Genomic DNA, 20,214 nt, shown 5'->3' with positions numbered 1-20,214 from the left:
CACTAAACACCCAATGATCAGATGGGAAGTTATACAGGAGTCAAGTAGAGGGAGGGTGGGAGGAAGAGCTAGGAAAGTTTCCTAGAGGAGGCAGGACATGAGATGCAAATTAGCAAACTCAGCTAGAATATAGGGATGTGACATAGACAGGGGAACAGGAAGTTCTGAGAAGACTGGTTGACCCCAAAGCCCCTTGGGAAACCAGCATTGACTCTTGGGGAATGAGTAGGGAAGTGTGGCGACTGAGCTAATTACTATGTAAGGAGCTGTACTGGTGTCAGAGTGAGACAGGCAGGTGGGACTGAGTGGGGGATGTCCAAAGACTCCCTCCATGTGCAGCCATCGGGGGCCAAATCCCATGTGCCCAAGGCCAGGCATTGGGCAGGGAGGAACTGCCAGCCTCATAAACATCTACTGAATTCTCATTGTTTTGAGCTTGTTAAACCTATGAATGTAACTCCATTGAATACAACGGACTATTCTGCAAGTATTTCTTGAGTGTTGGGAGAGTGACAAACCAACCCAATACCACACCATGTACCACTTCCCTGGGAAATGCAGATAGAAGAGCCCCGACCCATGTACTAACATGGGCTCAGTGGAGGGGAGGGAACTTGCCCAAGGCTACACGGCCAATAGTGGAAGAACTTTCTGAGTCTGCTAATGGCGTGGCACGAAGTATGCTGAGAATTCCTTCTGCCCACCCCACATTTGCCCCGAAGTCTAGTCTGAGGATCTGTGTAACAAGCTGCAAGCCTGAAAACAGCCTTTCCTCCCATGCCAAGACATAATTGATCGTGCCCATTTCTCATCGGGGTCAATAAAAAAGGATATCTTTCCCCAGTTTTTATATCCGAGTGCTAGTTTATGAGCCAAGTGACTGAAGTCTAAGTAGCAAAGCCGTGTTTTCTTGATAAATGAAACACCAGAACACCACATTTGCTAAACCTGCACCATAAGCTTTTCTGTAATGATAAATTCTCTCTGGCGTCAGGCAATGCTGAAAGCCACCGACACCCCTGAGGACAGTCTTCTGAAGAATTGTGGCTCATGCAGACACAGCCCAGGAAAAAACTCTGAGTATCGATTTCCCTCACATGACTGCACTGTGGTAGCAGTAAAATCATAGACTCCTGGAATGCCAAAGCTGGAAAGGCCATGAAAGACCATCAAGAACTAGCCTTGCCAAGGGACCTTGAAATTTTGCTTATGGAGAAACTGAGTCCCAGGGAGGGAAGGTTGCCATGGTAACTGGCTTGACTGCAACAGAGCTGGGAGTTTAGTTGGTTGATCTCCAGCTCTTTGCCAGTCCTGGAGAAGAGAAACCAGTTCCCCACCCCCCTCCCCAAAAGGCTGAAGGCTAGCAGGAGGCAGATGTGTCAGGCAGTAAAGTATTGCAGGTGCTGGGATAAAAAGCAAGCTTAAACATCAAGGTCCAAAGGTGGAAGGACTGGACGGAGAAGCCTTCTTGGCTGAGGAACACAAACTGAACCTTAAAAGCTGGGTAGGTGATTGCAGGCTGAGAAACAAGAAGAACCAACCAGGCAAGGCAGGGAGGCAGAAGAGCAGAGGTAGAGAGCCTATCAGAACCTGACGATTTGGGGAAAGATGAGAGGAGAGATAGGAAGGCAGGTCATGGAGGGTCTTCTGATGAAAAGGAGCTTGGATTTTTATCAGGAAAGATGGTGACATAATTGAGTCTACATTTTAGGAAGATCAAGTGGGGCTCAGATTGGAGGAGGGTACATGGGAAGCAGAGTGGGGGCAGATAGGTAACTATTGTAATAGTCCAGGAAGGAGCTGATGATGACAGTCTCGATTTATCAAGAAAAGGGGACACTTGCATTGACTCAGAGAGAGAGAATCTTACTTGCTCACCCATCCAATGGATATTAAGGGAGAAAGAGGAGGAGTCAAAGTCCTTTTATAAAAAGACCATATCTTTTTGTCCAACCTCCAACAGGAACAATTTATTAGGTCTAAAGATTAATAATTCATACATTCAATGTTCTTCAAGTTATAGGCAAAAATCCATATAACACCTATCAGAGATGAATTATAATATGTTATCTGGTTAGTAGAAGCCACCCTGCTGACTTGGAATAAACTGCTATCTGGGATTACCTTAAATTTGAGAATTTGGGTTCTGTTAAATTAAGTATTGCTTATTGTAGGCAGGAGAGGCTAATTGCTATAACAATCAACTCTTAAGTCTGAATAGTTTGTCACAATACCTCACTCATGTCATGGTCCAGTGCAATTGGCAGTGGAGCTCTACTCCATGCAGTCATTCAGGGATTCAGGTTTCTCCCATCTTGTGGCTCTGTCCTCTAGGATATTTACTCAACCTCCTCAGCCAATCCCACATCACTTCTACCCACATCTCATTGGTAAGAACTAGTCACATGTCCCATCTAGAAGCAAAGGGGGCTTAGAAAAGCAACCAGCCCAGGAAGAAGATAAGAACTTCAGTACTAGAGTACTCATAGTCTCTTCCATGCTGCCTTAGTTTATCTGTGCAGTGGCTTCAGTTTGGCACAATGCATTTTCTTGATAAAGATACTCTGGACACTCACTGGAGCTCAGTGGGCAGGACCTGCCCAGTCACCTCTGATCCAAAGACCCCAAACAGGCAAGGGTTCCTCATACCCTGGGGGTCACTGAGCACAGATCGGGTCCTACATCCTATGCCCTGGTCTGTCTGTCCTGAGGAGAGGACTCAGCCCTCCACCAATGCCAGGAGCTTTCTGTCCTCCATGTGTTCTTCCTAATAGATGGCTCTTCCCTCCCACACCTGCAAGAGAAAAGGCTCTAAGACAGTTGTCAAGAATTACCACAGCCTAGAGAAAAGACTGGGAGAATGAGAGTGATTCATCAAGAAGACTTATAAGCTGATAGGGCAACTCGTGATCAGAGTTGTTTAGCTACCCAAAGGAACAGCAGGATAAATTACAGCCAGCAGAATTAACAATTACAACCTTGGCATCTTACATTGTGAAGGCTCATTGCAATCACCTGTTCCTGGGCTTTTACAGTTTAGAGGGAAACATTTGGAGATGCCTAACTCTCTATTTACATCTTGCTTTGAACAACTGAAGAATGAGTTCCAGGGAAAGAGGGTGAGATAGATATTAATCAACTAAATTTTTTCTTTGGTTCACTTTTTCAGACCTGTTTTTTCTCTCCAATCCTATTTGATTTCTAGCAGGTAATAGCTCATAACGCTGGCTTCCCATAACACAGGCTGCACTCTTTCTCTCTGCCTGCTAATGTCACTGTCAAGTAGCTAATGATTCGTAAACAGGCATGGCAGGGTGCACATGTAGCTGCCATTTAAAGGAACCTGGCTAAGCCCTTTGTGAAAATCAGGGATCCTTGAATAATTAAAATAACCCTTGCTCTGACTCAAGGTTGGGTGAATTTTACAAACTGGGTTTTCTTAAGGGAAGTAAAATTTTCTGGACTCTTTTTGCCAATGACAAAGGACAAGATTTCCACTACATTGGGCACCTGCTATATGTCATATAAACAATGTTCTAGATTATGTTCATATGTTATTTCTTAAAAACTCTCCAAGGCAGAGAGCAGCATTCCTCTTTCACACAGAGGTCACTGATACTCAGAGAGATTCAATAACAACTTGCCCAGAGTCACTAGCTAGCAGGTGGTAAAGCTGAGCTCCAAGCTTAGAATGACTGACTCCAAATTTTTTCTAACATTTGCCAGTCCCAACACAATCCCCAAGTAAGGTGTCTACCTGTGGGGTCTCTGGAAGATCCCAGAGATAAGTCAGTTGATTAGTATTTTTAAAGAAACTCCTAGGAAAGGACAAAATTTGAAGCCTCAAGACAGCGTGCTAATCGACTCAGTGTATGGGGTCATTCTTCCCCTCATAATGGATGGGCAATACCTCAGAAAGAGGCTGGATGGAGCAGGGAGCGGGGAGACAGTTAGTTCAGTGCGGGCAGGACCAGAAGCCAAGAGACATGGGTTCTTGTCCAAACCCTACCTCCAACTTGCTAGATAACCTCAGTCTTCTCATCTGTAAAATGGTGATGATTTGTCTGTCCTGCCCTGAAGGAGAAAGAGACCTTCAAAGGAGCATCCTAAGGCATGCAGGAATCTCTTTGTAGGTCTCTGATAATGAATGGCTTGTTTCCAGGACAGCAGCCAACACCTAGGGCTAAATAATAAAAGTTACCTTGGAGCAGGAACTATAGGATTGTGATACAGGGCTGTCCGAGTCTGAATCCTGACTCCACCACTTATCGGCAGTGAGATTTTGTGTGGGCAAGCTTCTGCACATCTGTGCCTCAGTTTCCTCATCTCTATAACAGGGACAATAGTATATACCTCATACTTCATTCATGCAAAGTACCTGGACCAAAGAGTGTCAGCCTAGGCTTCCTCCCTCCACCCAACCTCCCATCCTCCATTGTCATGGAATATGCCAGTCTCCCCACCAGCAAGCAGGAGGGCTGAGGGCCATGGAACAATCTCAAGGAGTCCAGCAAAGAGCTTGAACAGGAGTTATTTGTGTCTTTGAAAGGCGAGCACCCAGGACTTCCTTGTGGTCTGACAGTTTGCATCTGTTCCTCTGAGATTCCCAGACTTGCAGTGGAATGTTCACTTCAAAGCCCACTTCATCAGAGCAACAGGGAATACATCTGAGCATTTTGTAGTTAAGTCAGTATTGCTTATGACTTCTTCCAACACTCCTCTGAATTGGGGAGGAGGGAAGTGAGGCAGGCAGCATAACATTTTTGAGCATCAACTCTATGACAGACCCTATATACACATTAACTTGGCAGATAAGGGCACTGAGACCTGTAGAGGGGTGGCGTGTGCTTAGGGTCATCCAGGGCCATGATCTGACACTAGGTTTGACTGACTTCAGTTCATACTGTGGTCTCTTGGGAAAGCAGAAAGGATGCTGCCAACCCATGTTGCCGACCAAAGGCTGCCCTGTGCCGCACCCTTTCAGGCACGAGCTCATTTACTGTATTTCCTATATTTCATCGAATCTAAGACCATGAAGACTACGAGGGTCAGTATTATTTCAATTGCCAGTAAGAAATAAAAACGCCACCAGTTAAACCATAACATAATGCTAAGAGGCCTCTGATGTTAGCATGTAGAAAAACGTGTATTTCATAACCAGTGAAATATAACCATTCTCACGACAGTGAGATATGTGCTGTTGCTCACAATTTACAGGTGGGGAAACTAGGCCAATAAGTGACAGATCTGGAACCCAAAATCAGGTCTACCTGGATCAGAGCCCAAGCTTTTAACCATACAGTGCCGCCCCCAAGTATTGACTAAGTACCTACTCTGTTCCAGTGTGCTAGGATTCTTCTAAGCCAATTCAGTCTCCACAGCAAACCTGTGGGGTGGTACTGGTGTTCCCGCTGTATCCTCGCATGGCCTTTCCTCTATGCAAGTGGGAGAGAGAGTGTCCCTCCTCTTGTTACGAGGACACCAATCCTCTCAGGTTAGGGCCTCCATCTCAATGACCTCGTTTAATCTTTATAACCTTCCTAAAGGCCCTATCTCCAAATACAGTCACATTAAGAGTTAGGGCTTCAATATATGAATTTGGAAGGGACACAACTCAATCCATAACATATATAAATGACTTTGAACTCCCAAGACCAGTGGTGTATTGATCTTCCATTGCAGTCCTTCCTAATGGTCAAAATATTCAAGATTACGTCTATGAAAGGGTAACTTCTGCTGAGTTCACCTTCAAGGTGTTTCACAGATACACCCTATAGACTTTGAAACTATCACTGGGAGTCATACAAGACTACCAGCACGGCCATTCAAAATTGGAACCATTTAGTGGAAAAGAAAGTCCTTTTAAGGTCGCAGAGTATTCTAACCTATGTAAGAAACATGGCCCAGTGGCCAACAGTGGTAGCATTTCTAGGAATGATGGAAAGGAAGCCACAGTTCGAAGGACTAATAGGAAGTAATAAATGGGCCTTCACAATTCTAATGAGCCCCCTCCCACGAATATTAATTATTTGAGGAATTACAGAACACAGTGTGCTGTTATAAACAGCATAGGTACAAAGTGATTACCCACTTGGGAAAATTACCTAAGATTCAATTAAATATGGGTCCAGTTGGTGCAGAGCTATGCTAAGAAGATTGGACCTGAGAATTCACCCTCACCTCTGAGAGTTAACTGGCTCAAAAGCATAAACTTTCAATTCCACGTCTCATCCTTCCAGAATCCACACATGTTTTATGCCTGTAAACGTCCACCATCCCCTCCACTAAAAAGCTACAGAAAGGGAACAATAAAAGATGAATTTTATGGCAACTGCTTCGTGCACACGGAGCCCCCCTGCCGGGCCATCTTAGGCTCAGAGGGAAGCAATGGATCCTTAATCACACAATGTCACAAGTCCCCTGGGGAGGAAATGCATCTGGCCTCCTGCATAGGGGTTCCAGGGTTGGTTCCACTCTGTGGGCCTCCTGCTGCAGCTGTGGGGTCCCAGAGGGAGAGGGTGGCTGTGGCTCATTCTGATGCCTTTCCTGGGCCTTCAGAGGCCTCCTGGTGGAGGGCTGGGTGTGGGATAGTTAAAGTGCTGCCACTGCCGCTCAGGGAAGCCGCCTGACCCCGACTACCTGGAGAATTATCGTGAGGATTACCTGAAGCTGCTCAGGTAGCACGCGGGCGCAACAAACAATCCCATCCTTCCTTATTCAGGGTTAGATTTGAAGTCTCATGCTGCTTTGGCTGAAAACCCTTCTGCCAAGCTCAGAATCTGTTCTAGAGCCTGTGCAGGCAAAGGTAAGGGTCCAGAGAGGGCTTTGCAAGTGGCCCTAGGTGAGGACATGAGGGTTGCAGAGGCCCAAGCTTTGCAGGCCGGCCTTGTGTTCAGCCTCTCCTACACCCAGCACCCAATCACTCACACTCCCAGCCGGCCAGAAGACACCCTGAGACGATGGAGTGCGCCCTCAAGCCCACCCCCACCCGAATGTGTGGAAAGTGGATTTGAAGGGAGCTAAAAGCCAAAACTGTAGCAAACACACTGAGGTGGGCTCCATGTTAAGAAAATCCATTAAGTGAACATTTCAACCTGGACCTGACTTCTGTTTCGAATATACCCTTTGGAAAAAAAAAAAAAAAAAAAAAAACAACGTCGTAAAAGACTCCCATTCCAAAAGAGATTGTGAACAGAGGCTGATCCATTCCCCTACGAGCACACGCCTCATCCCTCGCCCTGCCCACTCACACAGGAAGGTCTCGCTGCTACCATAAAGGTATGTATTTTAAGGGAATCAGTGGAATGACAGGGATCGAAGCTAGGTGGCTAACCAAGAAGCAGAGTGAAGGCCCCGGTGGGACTGCAGTAGAGAGGCGAGCTGCCCAGTTTACGCCTTAGTCCGAGTGAGTGGGACTTCCTGCTGTGGTGCGGTACGTGCAATGCACAGCTGTGCACATCAGCTCTGAAATGATCCAGTTTAGCATAGAGAGAGGTCAGTTCTGCTGGCCCCTTCTGGACTCTTGAATTGATGATACTCAAGGGTAGAAGTAGGACTGAGGGATTTTCTTAGAAAGATGGATCTGCAGCCAGAAAAAAAGGGGTGGGGAAGGGGAGATAGAGGGGGAGAAAGAAGAGGGGGGAAATGCAGGGCAGAGATACGGTCTGGAACCCAAATGGCCACTTTCCATCTTACAGGGCTGAGAGCGTGGGTCAGAGAGAGAAAGGGGCTGGGGGAGTCAGGACCCCCCAGTGCCATGTCATGAGGACCTTGAGACACTGAAAAGTCAGGGAGAACCTGCCTGAGCCCTAGACGGGAAAAGACAAAGGGACACTTAAGGCAGTAGCCCCATCCAGGGTTGGAGGGAGCGCAGAAAACCTGAGGTTCTGTGGGGGGAAGTGCCTGGCCCACATCTGCCTGTGAGTAAGCGGCCAAGCCAGGCTGTGTGACTCCAAGCTCATTCATCTGCATGAGGCAGCCTCGCCGCCTGCACCCCTGCAACACTTCCCCTCTCCCTGTTTCAACCAACAAATCACACACCAAGGCAAATTGCTGAGAGCACGGTGCCAGCCGTGCCGCCAGCACTTGCCCAAGAAATTGTGTCCGGATGAAGATGTGATTATAATGATGCGCCGGCATGCACAGACACACTAAACACACTCTGCGAGGCAGCTCCTCCACTAGGCAGCGAAGGGGGGCATGGATTTAGCAGGGGCTGTTTCCTGCGAGTGACTGTATATTCACTGCAAGTGCAGGAGTCACAGTAACTATCACGGAGAATGTTTCAGTCACCTGAGGCTGTTTCCCAGGCACCGGATACTACACCCCAGCCTGACACTCACCCATGTACTGCCTTCTCTGCTGCCTGAGGCTCCTCACCCAGGCCAGGCCTCTCTTTACCTGTGTGCCTTTGCCCGAGCAGTTCCCATGACCCAGAACACCCTTCCTACTCCTGATGTGCCTCATGAACCAGTCATTCCAGACCCAGCTCAAAGGCGACACTCCCTCCATGTAGTCTTTTCTGATTCCCCCATTTGGAGTTGGTCTGGCCATGCATCCTCAGCGCCTCCTCTACCCCTATACATTTTTACCCCTTTATAGCACTTGCTTTATTTTGTGCATGTCTGTTCTTTCTAGACCGTGAGCTCCACATGTGTTCAGAAGAACCATATCTTACTCGTTTTCACAGCCTCAATTTCTAGCAGTGTTCCTAAAACAGATGAGGTGCTAAATAAAATGTTTATTGGACATGTGGAAGGTGGATGGGTGGGTGGACGGACGGACGGACAGACAGATGGCTGGCTGGCTGGATGGATGGATGGATGGAGATAAAGCTGCAGAGGCTGTCTGCCCCGCAGCACCTAAGCTGGAAGGATTCTTGTAGAGCTTCGGAGACATATCTAGAGCCAGCAAGGCCCAAGGTGAAAGTCGTGTTAAAATGAGGCAAGTAATAGCCCTTCAGAAAATCATCCTGTTGCTCTTTTGTGTAAATAATTCACATCTTCTGCTCTTGTTACATTCTCTCCCACTTACAGACATTTTTGCAATGGATTTAACCTTAATATTGTATTATTATCACAAACCATGGGAAATTCACTTTTTAAATTGATTTTCTGTTGCTTGTTAAAGTGCTGCATCAGCTACTGCTACTTAGTTTCCACGCAGAACAACAACTCTATGTGTGATCCCAGCACTGAATTCCGAATCCTCCTGTGGCCCAGATGGTCCCCACACCAGTCAGAGATGTCCCTACACAAGGGGGCAGGCTGGGGCTACTACTCTTGCAAGGGAATCACACTCTGTAAAATATACTACGTAAGTTTTATCTGGTCTATGTGAATATTTAACAAAATGTTTATTTAGTGGTTTCTACAGATGAAGGCTCCCAAAATACATTTCCTCGAGGTTCCGATTTCAATCAAATGGCAGTGTTTAGATAAGTTCTCAGGCCCTATCTGTGATTGACTGGTAATGTCTTCCCTATGCCAAGAATGGGGGGATGAGGACCAATCACCTGGTTTGCCTTATAGACCACCATCTTACTATACTATACTACATCTGGAGTATCTAGTCTGAACCCAGATGCTGCAGATGAAAAAGCTGAGTCCCTTAGAGAGGACAAAAGGATAACAGCACAGCCAAGACTAAACTATCTCCTGACCCACAGCCTTGCAGCTGGACAAACCTGGGTTCGAATCCTTCCTCTGCTGCTTCTTAGCTGTGTGGTGTTGGGCAAGTTACCGAAGTTTGCTCATCTGTAAAATGGGGGCAATAATATTTAACTGGCAAGGTCATTGCGAGGATGAAACTGTTCAATGAACCAATGCAATAGTCCTACATTTGAGTCTGAAGAACACATGTTCCCATCTCTCAAATCTCCGCCACAATCTCTACCCACCCACCACCCAGTAATTGCTTCTGCTTCCTGCAGACCCCGTCTCCTGTGGTAAATGCTTTCTTTAGACAAGGCGATGTAGGTAGTTGTTAAAAGTGTAGTCTGCTGGGTTCTAATTCCAGCTCTGTCACCTGCCATTCATGACCGTAGTCACTTAATTGCTCCAGTCTCCCATATATGCAATAGAGATAAAAAAGTGTCAACCCCATAATGTGAGGACTCAGGGAATAGTACAAGTACAGTGTTTAGTAAGGGTTCAAAAAACATCAACCATGTCTATATCATTAATTAGTGTACAGCCAGTCTTTTGGGCAAGTAGTACCTATTCTCACAGAGTCATTGTGAGGATTGAAAAAGATAATATTCTGAAAAGCACCTACCTGGCACGTAGCAGGTGTACCCCAGCTAGCAGGCGTTCTTATTGCTCAACCTCTTTGCAATGACTTGTTCTTCCTCCTGATGCCATCTCTTCTGTTTTGACCTTGTGGGCTGAACTCTTCCCGAAGCCAGCAGAGTCGGGGGATGGGGTGCCTCACTGGTTCTGTGTTTCATACAAGGACATGTCCCCCCGGGACCTCTGTTACCGACTGATTTGTGGATTTGATTTTAGTATTTGATTTGATTTTAGTATTGTTTAAAAGGAGCACAATATAATCATTCGTGAACACACTTAAATCACTCCGCAGGATGCAATAAAAACATCAAACCGAAAATTATGGCTTATAAAGCAGGCTCTGATTTCCCCTCCAACTAAGGTGTGCAAGGCAGAAGTTTGCACTTGCAGTGGAAGGCGCAAAAATGAGGGAGTCTTCATGGAGCCTCCTAATCCTAGAATTTGGGCTTCTCGAAGCACAGTGCCCTTTGGGCCCCGCCCCTTACAGATGGGACTGAGAAGCCCAGAGAGGTTGAGCAGCATGCCCAAAGTCACACAGGAGAACTTACCATCAGCTAGTCCAGGATTCAGATGTGATTTGATGCAGAGCCCATGGGAATCAACATGGTGGACCCTCTGCTCCTGCCTGACTTGGAAAAGGCAGCGCCTCGCACATACGCTCTGTACTTAGGCCAGGAGAAAGCAAGATGGTTCCGGCAATTCATTCATTCAATAAACAAGTTTCAAGCACCTACTATGTGCCAGACCATGTACTAGAGGCCTGAGGTCCAGTAAGCAGGAAGAGATATGGGTGTGGCTGGAGAGGGGGATGCGCCAAGGGAGACAGGTACGTGGGACCAGCCACATGACTAACACGTGAATGAAGGACTCACATAAGTGCTTACCCAGCCTGAAAATTTAACAAACGCGTGTAAACACTGTGCAAGGTACTTGCATGCTTCTTGTCTCATTTAACCCTCAGGGAAGCCCTGTGAGTTGCAGGTTATTAGCTCTGTTTTGCACATAAAGAAACTGAGGCCCAGAGTAGTTAGGTGATTTAGAGAAGTCCACACAGCCTTTTCAGTGGTGGTGCTGTGTTCTTCCCACTATTCTCAGCTGCGTGGGCTGGGGGAAGAGAAAGAGAACAGACCCCAGGATCTAGGGACACACTTTAAGATGGTGGCAGGAGGGGGCTTAGGAAAACAAAAGCTCCTGGAGAGCCCGTACCTTATTTCTCACCTCTCCAGCCCCAGTGCCCTGCCTGGAGCCTGGCACTTCCTAGGGGTTAATGAGGTACCTGTTCAGCTGGCCTGGACACTGAGCTGGCTTGGTTAATGAAACCCTCCTGAGGCTTTTGTATCAGCCCAGGCTACACCCCCACCCCCACTTCTGTTTCCTGCATCCCCATTAGCCACCCTGGTCTAGGCTAAGCGGTTTCTAGTCAACGGGAGGCTCTCTGAGCAAGCCGAACACCCCTTCTGACTATGTTCTCTGCAAAACAGATTTCAAAGGGAATTTTTCCCTCTACGCTCAAGGCAGTTTTTCCCACAGTGATGGCTTTCTGCTGGCTCTGAGCCAGGGCCACACTGGTCTCATCTTGATCTTTCCTCCAGACACACGAAGGGAAGAAAACATGCTCTAAGCCAACTATTAAGACCTGACCAATCATCGGAAAGCAGCCCATCTACTTTTCACCTTTTATCCTGGATTTTTGTGAGACACATAAACTCAAAACTGAAGATTCTGAAAGAGTTTAGATGCTATCTGGTCCAGACCCCTTATTTTATGGAGCAGATAAGCAAGGCTCAGAGAGGTTATAATTCCTGCCCAAGGTATCACGTAAGTCATGTGTGTGTTCAAACTTTGCATCTTAGGCCTTGGCATTTCTGAGAGATCCTTGGGAGTCACCGCAGAGGCCAGAAACTTAGCACAAAACTCTGGGCTCTCCACCTGCACCAGCACCCACTGCAGCTCACCTTTACCTGTTTATTACATTAGCGTCTGTGTCATGTTTGATTCGAAGTAGGTGGGGAAAGTTCTATGGCTTTTGAAAGTTTGAAAATTACTTTAAAGAGTAGGGGATACCTGAGAGACCTGGAATGATTGCAATCTGTGACCCAGGGAAGGGCATATAACCTGACCAAGCCTCAGTTTCCTCATCTGTAAGGTGGAGTAAAAATACCGACCTTGTTTCCTGGTTAGAATATGAAACTAGCTAACTCAATTACAGGGCCCAACACAGAACCTAATGCCATGAGGACGCCCAAAAAACTCAGGGCTGCCCATCTTCCCAGAAGCCCCGGCAGTGCACCTCTCACAGTACCACCCACTACATTTCATTTCTGGCACAATCATGAAGAGTGGTCAAAACTGCTGAATGCTAGTTTTCCCGTCAATAACACACAGGTAGCGATCCCAGAGAGAAGACTTCAGAAATAACACAAAATAAGTGTGGGCCACAGGTCTTCAGAATGTGCCTCTGCATTTCTGGTCATCAGAGTGTGTATCTGTTATGAATTCAAAAGCACAGCCAGGTGGGCTCTGTTCCCTGGTCACTGCACTCCATGAGCCAACCCCCTAGTGGGGAGAGGACAGGTCAATAATGACTCACATCGACACCATGGCTCCGGTTTATTCAACATCTATTATGCATCAGGCACTCTTGGAGATGTTTCATCTTGTTACAGAACAAGGCAGAAAAAAATATCTTAACATTCAGCTTTAGAATCCCTTTAGAACTACCTTTCCTTAGGCAAATACTTGAGAATATGTTGATTTTGCTCCTGGAAAGGATGGCAAAGAACATAAGGAAAGAGAGCGGGGGAGAGGGCTAGCACTGGGCACAGGAAAGGAGCTTTGCTCTGATGCCGACCCCCCTTCCCCAGCTCTTTCTGGCATCATCCATATGTTCTAATGACCTTGAGCAAGTGGCTTTCCCTGGAATTTAACAGGGGCCTGAGTTTCACATCCTGTCCATATGACACAGAACAGAGACTGAAAGATGACAGCCGAAGATGACAGCTGGGTTACACATACCTTACATTCGAAACTCACAGTGCCTCTCTAAAGTACCTAATATCTCAGTGTGATTCTCTTGCAGAGAGGGGAGGTCAGGGAGGCTCAGCCACTTGATAAAAGTCCTCTACTAGTTAGCCGAGCCAGGATTAAAACCCAGCTGGGTTTGACCACGGAGCACGTGCCTTTAGCATGGGTGCTCCCAGCAGACAGGGGACCAGGATCTTGGCCAGGCGGGTTAGCGAGGAGGAGGAGGAAGCCAGGCAGGCCGGAACCAAGACCCTGGAATAGTCTGGAAAGGAACCTGTAGGGGTATCCCTGAGCCTAAAGGGATTTGGTCCAGGTTGGCATCTTGTGCAATCACTGAAGCAAGAGGCTAAATGGCTGACCTAACAAAAGAGCCAGGTGGGCATCAGGTGAGCTAGCCGGGCCTCACCCCTTGTTCCCTTCTTCCTTTCTGCTCGTGCCTTTCCTACCCTTTCCAGGAGCAGAACGAATGTATTTTTATGCGGTTTCATCATCCTCTCAGCATCCCCGCCACAGCAGCATCCCAGCCAAGGCTCAGACTGTGGGCTGCACACAGGGAAAAGGCCGAGGGAGCTTGGCAAGCAAGCACCTAGCAGACTGGCCGGCTCTCTTGGGGCAGCTCTGACTATAGTGACAGGCCTTTGGCAGCTGCGCTGTCTGCAGCGCCATCTGCTGGCCCGCCTCAGAATCTGTGGGCTAGGAGAGACTTGACAGCTAGTGGTTGAGGAACAGCACAGGATGTCCAGAGGGCAGGGAAGTAGCAAACGCAAGCTTCTGGCTGTAAAATGAAAGTGACTATAGAAAGAATCCCTTGAGACAGTGAACAACGAAAGGTAAGCACCAGAGTTTTCTGTCACAAAAGTTCTGAGTTCCTTGCTCAGTTCATAAATTTAACCAATTATCCAAAGCCACCTGTTCCACAGCAAAATGAAAAATTGGAACTCAGGAGGTCCAGTTGTCATATAAAGGGAGGAACATTTCAAGGCTCAACCCTGGGTGTCTCTCCTCTCTCCCTGGGCTGCCTCATCCACTCCACAGCTTTGTTATATGCCAATGCCTCCCACGTTTACGTTTCCAGCCCAAATCTCTCTCCCAGCTCCAGAACCCTAGATCCAGTTTCCTGCTTTCATCTTGACTTGGGTGTCTGAATTACAGGAGTTCTTATCATAATAAACCCAACTCAAAATAACTTGACCCCAAAAGGGCAGAGATTTGCTTTTGTAGAGAACCAAATTATAAGAACAGAGGTGGAGCTGGGCTATTTGTTGAATGAATGAAAGGGGCAAAAAATATAGAGTATTTTAGAGGAAGGGAATGAGAACTAAGCCTTCGTGAGTACCTACTAACTGCTGGGCACTTAATTTATCTCATTTAACCAGAGACTAAATGCTGGGGATAGGGAATGGGAGCTGTGTTGCTTACCCAAAGTCACACAGCTGGCCCATGAAAGAGTAGGGTTCAAAGTTCTGTCTGGCTCATTCCGCTGCCTCGAGTTTTTAAATCAAAATGATAGATTTAGGGTCTATGATTAAACATAGAGGCTTAAGAGACTTTAGAAGTTACCTCATCCACTGCACACCCAATGCTTGAATCTCTCTCTTCCTATCCCATTCTGGTAAATGGGTAGCTTCCACTTGAACATGCCTTATGATGGGGAACTGACCCTCAAAATAGTAATTTTATTATTGAATCATACTAATGGATTAGAAAGTTGAGACAGAATTTATCCTTCTTGAAGATTAAAGAAGGCGATGCATGTATTGTACCTATGATGGTGCCTACAACATCAATAAATGCTATCATGGTCTCCACCTTCCTTATTACAACTATTCTTGTGTCTGTCTTCCCCTTGGGGTGCCAGAAAACAAATCTCATTCTTCTTCCCTGAGACAGCTCTTCAGATATTTGAAGACAATGCCTCAAGGTTTCCCTGAGGCATTTCTTGCCCAAGATAAACAAATATTCCAACCCGCTTTCAGACACTCATCGGTAAGCAAGAGTTGATGCTGCACATGCTATGATTTTCCATCTGCCGTGATGCGTGAAGCTTCAGAAAAGCTGATGAAACAAATGATGAACCAGCTGCAGCAAGGTAGCCATGTTATATGAATCAAGACATCTGCAAAAAAAAAAAAGGTGGGGGGAGTGGTCGCCCCTAAACAGACCTTGGCTCATCACCAGAGCTTTACCAGCTACATTCTTGGTCCACCCATTGTGGGAACCTGTGGTAACAGGATAAAAAGAAATGAGTCCCCCCCACCCCGAAAGTTAATTTATATCATTTTAGACTCTCAGCCTTGCCAAAAGTCGCTATTAGTCCTTCCCAAATCCAGTCCGTGTGTTTATTAGTCCAACGTTAAGCAATGGAGGGGACCTAATCCATTCTCATCAAAGAATATCAAATCTACCTCCAAATCTTTTCTATTTACAGATGGGGAAACTAAGGTCCAGGGGAGAGTTTATCCAAGGCCAAATAGGAAATTTGTGTAAAAGTCTGGTCAGCTCATGAACTCCAAAGAGAGATGAGATCGTGAAGCAAATCTGCATGTAAAGAGAAGAAGAAAAGAGCCATTAGAGAAACACAAAAGAGAAACGCTCTGAAAGTCCTCTCTGGTGTGTTTCTCCCTCTCTTCTACCTACTGTCCTATAGAGACAATGTAGTATAGTGTAACAAGCACAAGGTTGGAGTCAGAAATCCCCAGAACCATATGCTGGCTCTGCCACTGACAAGTATGTGACCTTCAACAGGCAACTTAACCTTTATAATACTCATGTTTTTCATTCATAAAGTGAAAATAGGAACATGTCCTATTCAAAGGAGTCCTCTGAATGTTAAATAAAATAAGTATAGAGATTCGCTTCTCAGTAATGGTAGAACAGCTTCTATCAGACTAACCCTCTTGGACAAAGCAATTATATAAACTCCGGACAAAATATTTTAAAACTTCTGTTTGATGACACCTGAGAGAGACTAAAGCAGGCAGAAACTAGAGGGTATACAGCCCTTAAGGATAGGGCCCTGCACTGGGTAAAATGCACATTTATTTATCTGATCTCTTCCTTAAAGGCACACGAAGTTCTAAGAGAATCCTGGAGACAGAGCTCAAGCTGAAAGCAGCAATCATTGAGTTAAAAAGTCACAAGTCAGAGTTCAGGGTTACCAGAAAGGCTGAAAAACTGAGAAGAGAAATCATAGAAAGGAAGGACCCACAGAGGGGGAGCCCCAAAATTTTACATAAACTTCCCTAAAATCATAGACCAAACCTTGAACGTCATGTGGATGGGGAACCACTCCAAGAAGCCTGGGACAAAATTTGAAAGAGCTGAGCAGTTATCTCAGTGGCTGACAATACAAAGAAGACAGACTTTGTAATTTAAGTTAAAGAGACTTGATAAACACTTCAGGCTTTCCACTGAAATCCCAGAAGTGCCCTCCCAAGGAGTTAAGATCACATCCCAAGACTAAGGGCTAAGGGAAAAACTAAAATATACTCGTTCTTCTACAAAGCCTGAAGAGCACCTTCACAGAATCAAAGTGATTCACCACGTTTACTGCCTGTTAAAATAACACTCCATGAAACTCAACGCAAGATAACTGGTCTGGGGTCACTATAAAGAGTTATCCAAAATGTCCAACATACAATAAAAAATGACTATGTCCTCCACTGTACAATCAAAAACTACTGTACACATGAAGAAAGAGGGAAATATGAAAACAAAATAATCAGTAAAAACAGATCCACATATAACCTCTGCTGAAATTAGAAAATAGCAACTTTAAAATAACAGTGATAAATATGTTAAATAATTGCAGAAAGAGATGTAAATAATGAGAGACTTTTAGGCAAGATATGGAAACATTTTTAAAAAGTCAACGTGCAGCTGAAAATTACAATTACCTGAAATTTAAAAACTGTTGGATAAGATGATCGGAAGATTGTATAGGAAACAATAAGTAAACATCAAACTTGAAGACAGGTTAATAGAAATTATCCGATTAATGAGGTACAAGGAGAAAAAAGACTGATAAAAGTGAACAGAGCCCTGATGATTTGTGGAACAATATCAAGCAGTCCAACATTCATATAACCCCAGAAAGAATGGAGAGAAAGAGAAGGGGTGGGGGGGAAGATAAGTAAAGAAATATTGGCTAGATATTTTTCCAAATTTGTTCGAAAGCATCATTCCACTGATACAGGAACCTCAGCAAAATCCCCAAGCAGGATACATACAAAGAAAACCACATCCAGGTATTGCATAGTTATAATACTGAGAATCAAAAAAAAAAAAAGAAAATCTTAAAACCAGTCAGAAGGGAAATGACAATGTGTAGACAAAAGAGATGAAAAGAATATAACCGATTTCTCGAGTTTCTCAAACAATGAAGGCAGAAGACAGTGGGACATCTTTGAAATGCTAAAACACTTAACCTGGAATTCTATATAGAGTCGAAATGTTTCAAAAATAAAGACAAAACTAAGACATTTTATAGATAAATGAAAACCAAGGAAATTTCCACAAGCAAAACATGTGCCCATATTATAAGAAATATTCAAAGAAGTTCTTTAGACTGATGAGAACTGATATCAAATGGAAATTCAATACAGGAAAGAATAATGAATAGGAAGGCATGTAATTAAAATTATATGTGAAGTGGTAAAATATTAATTCAAAATAAGCTGTGATCAGTTAAGGATGCATACTACAAATCCTAGATCAATAATAATAATAACAATATAAAGAGGTATAAATCAAAACCCAATAGAAGAAATAGAATGAACTATCAAAACAATGCTCAGCCCAAAAAGGAGTCAGGAAAGAGATGACAAAGGAAGAAATAACAATGGAAACAAATAGAAACAAAGCAAGATAGTGGACTTCAACTGACTGTATTAAGAATTACATTAAATGTGAGTGGATTAAACCCTCCAGTGTTGTCAGAAAGGATAAAATAGCAACATTCAAATGTAATTTACAAGAGATTATCTTAAATATATAAATATTCTGACATATTAAAAGTAAAAAGATAAACAAAAAAGACTAAAAGAATGGGAAAAGATAAACAGTAGGCATAAGATTTAAGCATCTATTTCTTCCTCGTGTAAATTTTGCTGGTTTTTTTTTTCAAGGAATCTGTCTATTTTATCTGTTTTTGATTTATCAACAAAAAGTTTTATATAATAATCTTATCATTTTTAAATGTCTGTAGAATCAGTAGTGATGCCTTCTCTTTCATTCCTAATATCGATAACTTGTGTTATCTCTCTTTTTACTTATTGTTATTCATTTATAATTTAGTCACACGTTCATCAAAAAACATACTGCCTGTGGTTTCATTTCTTTAAAATTTATTAAAATTTGTTTTATTGTCTAGCATATGGTGTTCTTGGTGAATGCTCCATATGTACTTAAAGAGTATATGTATTCTATAATTGTTGGTATAGTGTTTTATAAAAGGGAATTAGGTCAAGTTGTTTGATAGTGTTGCTCAAATCTTCTATATCTTTACTGACATTGTGTCTAATTATTCATCAGCTACTAAGAGTATTGAAATCTCTAACTATAGATCTATTTCTCCCTTTAGTTCTGTCAATTTTTGCTGCATGTATTTTTGAAACTTATCGTTATGCAATACATATTTAAAATTATTATATCCTCTTGATGAATTAATTCTATTATCATTGTGAATAACCCTCTTTATCTCCTACAATATCTTTGTCTTGAAGTTTACTTTGTGTAATAAACATGGTATTGAACAAACGAAACCAGACACAAAAGAACACATAGTTCAAACTTTTATTTACATGAAATTTGGAAACGGGCAAAGCCAACCTATGGTGACAGAATCTATAACAGTGATTGCCTGGGCAGGTGGGGGACTAATTGGAAAGGCATAGGAAGCAACTTTCTAGACTGATTTTAAATGTCTTATATCTTGATTGAAGTGGCAGTTACATAGGGATATACATTTTTTTCAGAATTTGCTAAACTGTGTACAGAAAGCACGTGCATTTTATTGTTTTTTTTATTTTTCAATTAAAAAAAAGAAAAGTGTAAAGGACTTGGCTTGGGGTTTAACACATGGTAAGTGCTCAACAACCTTTGGCCCATTGGCTCTCTTAACCTTCACCCTCTCTGTCCCCAGCAGGCAAGTCCATAGGTGTTGGAACATTTTATGGTCATTGGACCTCTGGGAATAAGAATGACATGTTCCCTAAAGGAGCTTATCCACAGCATGATGCTGGAGAGTTGCTCTAATCAAGGCCAAGGATCATAAACAACACTTTAGGCTTATGCCTAAGGCCATTTCGTCCTGAACCTTCTTTCAGGCTTGGTCCTCCAGGTCTAAGTCTGAGGTCCCAACGTCCCAAGCCAAGAGGGTAGAATTTAACTGAGTTGTCCCAAGAGATGGGACATGACAAAGCGTGGAAGTAGGAAGACGTGTGGCATGTGTAAGAGACTAAACAGATCAGCATTCCTGGGAAGATTATAAAAGATAAGCTAGGAAAAATGGTGTTGTTGAAGGTCTGTGAGGTCGGTGGAGTTTAGACTGTCATGTAGTGGATGCTCAATAATTGTTGATTGAATAAGTGAATGAATGAGCCACTAAGTCTGTGGAGGCTGAACCTCCAGGGCTGACTGCTGCCGCCACCTCCCTGTCTTGCAGCTCACATACCTGCCTCCACCGTGGGGCGAGTGCCGATCCACAGAGATGGGACTCGACTTCTTTCCTGTTTACAGTATCACCGCCTGTAGGATTGACTGTGAGACTCGCTACATTGTAGAGAATTGCAACTGCCGCATGGTCCACATGCCAGGTCAGTGCCAGGGGAAAGGTGGCCTCAGCGTCCTGACAGGGACCCCTGGGGCCTTCTTTGCATTTCTCACACTAATGGGAAACACT

At 44.4% G+C, this 20,214-nt stretch overlaps 1 protein-coding gene across 3 annotated transcripts in view; it reads left to right on the top strand.

Moving 5' to 3' along the window:
• The window catches only part of ASIC2 (acid sensing ion channel subunit 2), a 929,683-nt gene that overhangs the window by 896,067 nt on the left and 13,402 nt on the right, over positions 1 to 20,214 (top strand). For all 3 annotated transcript variants that reach the window (XM_036223411.1, XM_036223410.1, XM_036223412.1), the window contains exon 4: positions 19,978 to 20,128. In XM_036223411.1, coding sequence (XP_036079304.1) covers positions 19,978 to 20,128 — 151 coding nt within the window. The remainder of the gene's footprint in view (positions 1 to 19,977; positions 20,129 to 20,214) is intronic.

This window comes from Rousettus aegyptiacus, unplaced genomic scaffold (assembly GCF_014176215.1).
Source record: "Rousettus aegyptiacus isolate mRouAeg1 unplaced genomic scaffold, mRouAeg1.p scaffold_m13_p_6, whole genome shotgun sequence".
Lineage (NCBI taxonomy): Eukaryota > Metazoa > Chordata > Mammalia > Chiroptera > Pteropodidae > Rousettus > Rousettus aegyptiacus.
The sequence above is the reverse complement of the archived record's forward strand: the minus strand, read 5'-3'. Positions and strand labels throughout refer to the sequence as shown.